The 9,507-nt window shown below is 44.4% G+C and overlaps 1 protein-coding gene across 1 annotated transcript; it reads right to left on the minus strand.

Annotated features, from left to right (window-relative positions):
* Nucleotides 1-1,837: 1,837 nt before the first annotated feature.
* Nucleotides 1,838-2,232, minus strand: Pmar_PMAR013358 (hypothetical protein; the record flags this gene model as incomplete). Its single annotated transcript, XM_002772796.1, has 2 exons — nt 1,838-1,986; nt 2,040-2,232. The coding sequence occupies 2 exons, from the start codon at nt 2,230-2,232 to the stop codon at nt 1,838-1,840; spliced, it is 342 nt and encodes a 113-aa protein (XP_002772842.1).
* Nucleotides 2,233-9,507: the final 7,275 nt, after the last annotated feature.

Below are 9,507 nucleotides of genomic sequence, written 5' to 3' on the forward strand. Positions count from 1 at the left end.
ACTTCTCGTGAGTTCCGGCGAGTCTTCCAACATCTCTGACACCATCTGGGAGCCCTTTATAAAACCTTTCGAATGGTATGAGGTTTGGTATGGGAGCAGTTGAGAGTTGACATGTTCCGTGAATGCTCTGAGTCTTATCGCCAGAATGGAAGTGGGGTTAATTGGATGCAGTTGAATATCGTTAGAAAATGAATTCAGAAAATCAAAAATAGAAAAAAACATTTTCTGTTTCTCTAGGAAACTAGGAGAGAATCACAATTACAAAACTATCACCAAGAGGTTCGTCCTCCTAAAATTCCGAAAAATGATAGATTTCGGGCGGAAAATTTCAGATAATGCAAGATTTTTTTTTTGGGGGGGGGGGAACCCGGCACATAGAGTGCGTGCCAATTTGATATTATTATGGATTTACCAACACGGTAGACAAGATATCAGGTAAGAACGAACTAACAAGTAGTAGACTCATACCTCCGAGTCGGAGGCCCCGACAATAACAACTAGTTCAACTCCTCCGCTTGTACATACGTGCGAAGTTATGCAGCAGCACGCATGCGATAGTCCTCACGTACACACGTTAGAGCATGTGTCGGGGTATCGGTTGATGAACTCTAAGAACAACACAACAAGGGAACTTGAGCTAGAGCAACCAATACTACGACCCTTGGACAATAACAATAAGCGCACTACCTGCACTTAAGTTCTGTACGAATACACACTTAGCAGCACAGTAATCGATATTGGGCTCATTCGCTATACTGAGGAAGGCGAAGGTTTGATGAGATTACAAGGGTGCAGGCAAACTGGGCCCACAGCACATGCTAATCAACAATATATAGTATATATATTATTGGTAACCAATGTGCAGAATGTGTGTTTTCTATTCCGTAATTGATGATAGTAAACAACTTGTCGCTATCATAGTCTCGAAAAGTTACTTCTATTCGATTACTCATATTCTATCTGTCGCATCTAATGCATTGGATTATTTTTCTGTCCTGTTGCCCCAGCGTTGTTGTCGCCGACGGCTGCCATGAGGAGTTTCACGTTGGTGCCTTAATACTGTGATCAACGAATTGGTACAATGTGTAGGCGGTAACGGAACGTCATTACGCTCATATTCCCTTATTCCCATATTATCGGAGGTCTCAGTGAAATTCACTGAGTGAATCATTCACTGTGAATGTGACATCTCCATCTCACCTTCAGGATGAGTTCAGATTCCGCTAGAAGCTGTCCCCTGACTGGAGTAACACAAGGCGATCCCAAAGGTTAAGGAGGTGAAGTACACAAGAAATGATACCGTTCGTAAGGCGAGGGGAGTAGTGTGACATTACTAATGTGTTTCCGCGTAGAGCGCCGAACGAAGGGGTACGTATACGAAGATTTTCTATTGTACTCACGATGAGAGGCGTTGACCACTCAGCTGATATCCTCCTGTTGATGAAATCATGACAAGGATCTATGAAAGAGCCTGGGTCTGCCTGTGACAGTATCACTCAGACGTACGGGAAATAAGGTAAAGCGTGGGAAAGAATATTGATCCGCTTACCAGTAGACATTGCCTATACCAAAGGAAAGGCGAGAGAGATATGGTACGGATGCTGCGAAGCGTCATCAATATTCATGAAGACTCAACGAGATAACTACGATCACTATAACACTCGGTCAGTCTACGTCACGGTAAGGTCTGAGATAGCTTCCGGAACTGGAGAGGGACCATCCAGAGTTATTAAACGTACTGAGATAATAATCGCAAACTGGACGCCCAACAAAAGTCTGAATAATGATAAACCGAAGCGGTTGATACGCTGAGGATTCAAGTGTCGGAAATTATCAACTAATGGGAAGGGGGTTCTTTGTGTACCAGCTTCAAGAGCTCGCCCTTGACCGAAACATGCGGGTGGTCGAACTTACTATCGTAGGTAATAATCCACAAGTCACCTCCCTTCAGAGGTTTGTACGCTGGGCATTTGACCTCAAAGATATCTAAGAAGGCGGTCCAACCAGGATTCGTCGTAGGTATCTTGTAGAACGCTTACGGACAGCAAAGGTCGCCTTAGTTGGTCTGACACCAAACCCACAAAAGAAAGTAATCTCCATTCTTTGAGTATTGTCCGAGAATGTATACATCAAATTCAGATAAGGATCACTCACGGTCTTGACATATGAACCATCAGGCTGGTTGGATAGAGCAACACCGACGAGTATGAGCTGGAGAAGGCGATTGAACATGGATTCGATGAAGAAAGCTACAGTAAACAGTCCTAAAGCGCTCTTCCATACTAATTACAGTTCTGGCCCGTTCCACGCCAGTGGCGTAACGTCAGACCACAATCGATCGAAGATGCCCAGACATGGAGCCGCTCCATGTGCGCCAGCACATGGAGTTGTTGATCTCAGAGAGCACCAACCACAACTATCCTATGACGACTGCATTCGGGCATCACCGTCGCCGTCGCCAGCATTATCACCGTCGCCAGCACATGCCAAGGTATTAGTATCACAACGGGTAAGGCTCGTGCTAGTACTCGTCAAAGTCGGCGGAAGAACGGCCAATAAATTTTTTCTGCATCCCCACATGTGAATACCCCTATTGAATAGGGCATATTCCCTCCTTACGACGTGAGGCTCACGTATGACACCAACACGATATGACGAGTACTCGCACCAGCCGTGCTTATTGTGATACATATATCTTGTATGATTATTCTACACCTTTTAAAGGCCTAATTCGCGTTTAGTTAGATGAATTTCGCAGGGAGGATATTGTGAGGGCGGCGCAGGGAGGGCAAGATTGGAAACATGTGGCAGAACTCAATGACGTCGCAATATCGACGGTGCGTTCGTCAGAGTTGTTATCTGAGTTTGGCATATGATGATAGGCATAACGATTCTTTAGGCGAAATTGAATGTCCTATCAGCGAAATTGATTTCCGCATTTCGTCGAAATAGAGCTCACTTCAGAGTCTGAAGTAGCCTACGAGTCGTAGGCTACGACTACTTCTTGAGGCAGATGTGACAGAATTCGATGGACGAATTGATATTCCTGTGCAGTATCAGTAGTACGATCCGATATACATTATAGAAACACACGAAGAAACTACGAATCAGCCCCAGAGTAGTCGATTTCTCAAAATTTTTTCTTGGGGTCCGTTTCTCGTATCTCTTAGCAGAACACCGAAAAGTTTGTGTTATGTGTTTGCATATTGTGGAAAATTTCGAACAGAAATTTTGGGTCCCGAGGATTTCGCCTATAAGTGATACAGCAAATCACAGGCATGATGCGTTCTGAGACGTCTTCGAACTCACGCTCTGAGGTGAGGAATTTTATATTGGTACGTCTGGTCGCACTGTGCGACTCGCACACGCTTCACTTACCGGGACCATGATACTTCGTGTTGATGTGTTGTAGATGGCCCGAGTTCAATATATGGCTCGATCGTTATGACTTACACTATCATTGAGCATGCTGTCCAATAATCAGGATATCTATTGGTTCTGCTCAGCTCATATGGATCGCGTTCGCAGTTTGGGAAATGACGTACGAGATGGTAATTCTCAATTGGTGCAGTATGGACGATAATACGCTACATCAACACCCTCGATTGAGATAGTCCGATACATCGTCGGAAGCACATCCTTACTGGAGTCTCTAGTCTGGAGATTCTCTGAATGTTTGGTTGTATGATATTCGTAACGGAGTCCACATTTCTGCGGCTGAATTGAATCTCCTATTGCGGTTTTCGTTCTAGCAAGATGGCTCGCGGAAACGGCCTCCATGCCCCTTCACGAGAACTTCCCTTGAGGGATAGACCCGCGATTCGCGGACCGCTAGTATTCGTCACTAGAAGCCTTTCGGCCACGTTGTTACTCTGTGAGCCTCATTAGAAAGGTTTGAAATAGTGTGTCTGATGGGGCGTATCGTATCATACGATTCGTATGTGTACCGTTGCTCCCAAAAGACCCAGAAGTATCCACACCAAGATGACGAGAGGTGAGACTGCGAGGAGTCTGTGCATCGTCGGAAGACTGGGAAGAACTCAAGGCATCGCCAGGCTGCCTAGCTGGCCCAGCCATTGTGGATAACAATTAAAACTTGAGCCAAGATGGCTACGGTACCCATATCAACAACATTGATCGTGCAACAGTGAATCTGATACCACAGCCGTATACACATGCAAGCTGGCACGCAGACCCAGACGCACAAGAAAGGTAGCAGGCCTTGACAAAACACTATAAACTTGAAGGAGTAAAAAGTTGGAGTTCGCAACAATCCCCTAACACATCCCAGTCAAGGTGCTCCGTAAAAGGGCACAATACCATCAAACTGAAGGGCAGTTAGGGAGACAAGCCCTGCTGCCGCGGCAGCCTACCGCGGTGGCGCGTAACTGTCCCGATTACAATACTGGCCATAGACTATGGCCAGTAGACTGGCATAGTAATCAATTCACATCCTGTACTATGGCCCACAGTACAGCATGTGAATCGATTACTGATGAGCGAATGAAACTTCCGGACTGAGGACGATTTTCGTACTCTTCTAGCATCAGGCCGATCTTGAAAACATGAGTACTGATGAGATTCTAGAGGTAGCTGAACTATGGAGACTTTAGTGAGTGACTCAAAAGTAGAGGGACGGTTCTCCTGAGCGTCATGTAGGCGTCACGTAAGCACATGAATGCGCGCAGAGCCCCATAACGAGTATGATCAGGCTCCTCTGCAACTGCATGGTGTCGATGGATATATAGGGGTACAGGCTAACCATAGGACCAAGTTCACTTGAGTTATCTAAAAACCATGTGTAGCTGCCAGCTACTACCTGACGCATGTGCAGTGGGCGTGCGCGGACAGCTAACGTTGTTGGTCAAGTTGTCAATGTATAACTCGTAGAACTCAATGCAGAGTAGGTTGAGATGCAGCAGTATACAAAGCGTCAATGTGGGCCTTATGTTCACTATGTGCTTACGTACACATCTATACTAAGTTGAGCAAGATAGCACAAGATAGCAAGAATAAGCTGCGACTAGTAAGTTGGTCAACACTCCGGGGGGGGGAGCTTCGGTCGGAGGTTGGGACGACAGGACAATGAGAGAGAATGTGGACTGATGTTCGACTGTAAGATAACTTCGTAATGAGCATAAGACTGACTGACTAACAATAATCATATCATTCATCATCCTCAACATCCATAACTTTTTTCAAATTTCCGATATATTCATACTTGACATCATTATCGGTAAGAGACTTGACGATAGCAGCAATAACACCGTTAATACCAACCACAGTATAGATGTCACTTAGCCAACGTTGAGAGAGTTTATGACTGAGACAGTCAAAGTTGTATCTGACGACTTTATCACCAACAGTGAGCTTAGTGAAATCGGATCTCAACGTAGTAGTAGCTCCATAAACATCTCTTGATCTCAAGGAAGTCTCCAAGTTCTCAGTGATCCATTGATGGGTGTCAGTGATAGCTTGATAGTATTCTAATAATAGTTGAGTTACCTCACGCGTAGTAGGGATTGGCAGTGGTAACATATCATCAAGAGATTGCTTACCTTCAGAGCTTAGGGAACGTAACGGACATATAATAGGCGGTAAAGCTCTACCATAAATGAAGTGACCATCGACCGCGAACAGAGAGCTTCCCAAGGAGGGTCGGCAAACGTTATTGCATAAATAAACAGCTCTAGGAAGAAGTCGATACCAATCAGCTTGTAAGCCGGGGGAACCACTCTTCTGCAATAGACCACGTAAGATACGGTTGATAGAGTGATGTTTCGCTTCATGCCATCCGCTAAGATAACTCGTATGTCCTGGACAACGGGACCATCTAATACCAGTCGCTTTGGTCCATGCCACGACTTCAGAAGAACTGAACCTCGCATCAGAATCAGATAAAATACCCATCACATATCCATGCTCAAGCATGATAGAGTCAAGGGCTTCGACTAAAGCGTTAGCTGGGCAATGATCCTTAACCACTCTTTGTACAATGTAACCCGAATAACTGTCAACGCATATCAGAGCCATGATACCATCGTGATCAGCAGATCTTACACCTGGTTGAGAATGTGGACCTATCAAGTCAATACCCACGATCTCCCAGACACGAGTAGTTCTTAAGAGTTTGCGACCTAACTGATGCCTTCTTGTACGATTGCCTCGTTGACAAATGCAAATAGGGCAACGATGCTCAATAGAACGGAACAACCGCACCTTTCCACAATCATAACGATCCATTACGGTACGAAATAGGCGATAATGGTTTATATGCCCAAAATAGCGATGCAATACTTCAGCAACTTCACGGCATAACTTCGATGGCACAACAATAGCACCGGTAACCCGATTCCTCACATAAGATTGATCACCATCTTCATCAACAGTAACTAGCTCAAACTTACGTAACACACGTGAACTGATGGGCCCAGATTGATCGAAGAAAGGCTTAAGAATGGGATCTACACGCTGCTCTCTCAGGATTTTACTCCTAAGATCATCATCAATAGCATCATCTATAACGAGAAAATAATCTCCACTACGTTCATTAACGACTGGAGGGACGGAAGATACAATACCATCATCATTCCGGCGGCGGGCAGAATTAATAGACTCCAATACGGAATGATCGAGGAAAGGTGGATATAGCGATGAACCTCTCGAAAATATATCACTCACATTCATACTACCGGGAATGTGATATACTGAACCACCATTCTGAAGTAATATATCAGCAATAGTTCTAAGATTATCAACTTCCCACTTAGGCATATCTTTCAATAGTGGCTCAACATTAGGAAAAATACCTAAAGTTTTACGTATACGGTAATAGTTAGCCTCATTATCAGTAAATAATAGAGGACGAACTCTGATATTGGGAAGGATACTAGTGAGAGCCTTAATCACATCCTTGAAACTGTGCAGTACTTGCACACAAGCAAGTAGCTCTTTACGGACTATCGTCCAACACATACGACCACGATCAATGAGGCGTGAATGGCAAAAAATAGGATTCAGCACTGTATCCGTGATAACATTAGCCGTAGCATAAACACTTGAATCCGCGAAGCAATACATTATTCCGTCCGACAGAAAAGTAAGATATCTAGGAATTGGGGGAGATCTACGAAATGACTCCATCAACTCTAGTAAAGTCTTGAATGTAGTAGTGGAAATAAAAGCATCAACATCAGCATTATCATCAGCTTCTCTTCTCAAACACATACGCATCGCTAAGATAATGTGGCTTGAGACACCGCAAGGGTCATATAATCTGGCTATCCAACTCATCACATCCCTTTGAGTGAGGGACACTATAGACTTATCACTCTTCTCACTATGCAAAATAGGTGGTAGTAGAGGGCCTTCTTGATTACCCACCGTATCATTAGGATGCCAAAGTAGACCAAGGACTTTACGAGGCTTCAATGTCGGAGGGCGAACAACTCTCTTGCTCTCCTGGCAATTGAATCCATGAGACTTACACACCGACAAGAGGCAAGCAATAGCCTCGTCTAACAAAGATTGAGAAGCAGCTCCTACTATGAGGTCGTCCATATAAGGGGAAAATGCGACATGATACTCACCATCAGGAAGCTCAGGATGCCGAGATTTGAACAACTGATTAGCTTCATTACACATCAATTGCATCGCATGTAAAAGAGCGGCAGCTGAATGTGGAGCGCCCATTGGAGGAGCTGTCATACGATAAAGTGCCCCTTTCCAGGGCAAGCAGAACATAAAGGCTACATCACTGCTGTTACGGAGCATATAAAAAGCTTTCTCCAAATCTAGCACTGCAACGTGGGAGAATGCTCTAAACGTAAGAATAGATGGGATAGTGCTACGAAGTATGGCATCCTGAGGTGACTTAACAGCTCCTAGTCCAGAGCCAATAATATGTCTATACTGAGATCCCCTAAGACTGGCCTCACAGGAGTGCTGGTACTAGTCGTACTTAGTACAGGGTAGTGAGGGATAATACCGGAAACTTTATGATAATCATTCGGATCGACCTTAACCAAAATATTACGTCGAATATACTCATCGAATACTTGAGAATACTTATCAAATAAACCAGAATCATATAGTCTTTTAGCAAGACGATTATCACTAGAGATTACTTTATCAATATCATTAATCGATGGTTTGGGAGGACGCTTTTCGGAAACCCATGGAACCCCATACGTGAATCTCTCGACATCAATAACATTATCATGCTCATCAATATGAGTATCAGAAGTGAGACCTTTATAAACCGTAACATTATAATCAGAGACACTCGATTCAACTGATTCTACGGTCAGAAGAGATTCTACGAAGGACTTATCAAACTTTGTGGGGTTTTCAATATTCCAAGGATCCGACGCATCTACTTCCCAAGGCTCTTTCGAATCAACCATCAAAAATGCTAAATGCGAATCCTCATCTCTATCCCCATCCTTGGCTAAACGACCATCAATTGGTAACTCTGAACGATTCGAATAGCGAGCTGAAGAGTCAGTATCCGGGGGCACATGATTAGGCTTCTTCTCTTCTTTTGATGCGTCTCTTCTTCTATTGGCAGCTATAGAACGGACATCTGACTCTGAAGTGTCAGCTCGTAACAACATTTGATCGTTGGATAAATAAAGTAGGAGGTTCAAATCACGCATACATGATAGGCCAAGGATTAGCGGGAAAGCGAGCGAGAAATACACGATACACCAGGTGGAAACGGTCTTATGAGGTGTACCAATAGTCAAAAGAACGCTCTCATTGCTAGAGAAACTCCTATTATCAGCGACCGTAACAGAGTAGTTAACACATTTCCGAGCTTTTACATAGCCAGGCGGTAGAGTCTCTAAGAAAGACTTCTTAATGAAGCATCTTACTGCTCCTGTATCTAGGAGCGCTCTACAATCATATTTCTCCTCTGACACATCAGAACATATAGAGATAGTGGACATCAATGGGGCAGCTTTAGTGGACTCATCATCAACTTTAGTAGTAATAGGGCCTTGGAAGGATGCAGAACATGCTGGAAGGCAGGTCTCATCAACTATGGCGTCTACGGCCATCGAAACCCACGTTGCCTCATTAATGGAGGCCTTTGGAGGCGTCGTGGATCTCATTGTTTGAGCATTCTGCATCTCCTCTGTCATATCTTCTGACGGGATAGCATTGGAAGACGTCGTTCGAGATTGGGTAGTAGCAGCTGTTGCATCTGCTGGTGCCGTAGATGATGATGTCGTTGGGACCGCATTTCTGCAAGCACTTGCAAGGTGATTTCGACCACCACACCTTCGACAGGTCACTCTTCTCTGAGAGGTTAGAATACGGCATGCATCACGTCTATGACCACTACGACCGCAACAGAGGCATCTCTTCTCATAAGCAGCAGGAGACGGACTCGGGCATTGTTCTGTAGAATGACCACTTTGCCAACATCTCAGACACTTATTCTCACGGCGTAGTTTTTCAAAATCGACAAAGAAGCGTTGACTTTGTGCTTCAATAGTAGGA

The sequence above is a fragment of the Perkinsus marinus genome, assembly GCF_000006405.1.
Source record: "Perkinsus marinus ATCC 50983 genomic scaffold scf_1104296960390, whole genome shotgun sequence".
NCBI lineage: Eukaryota > Perkinsozoa > Perkinsida > Perkinsidae > Perkinsus > Perkinsus marinus.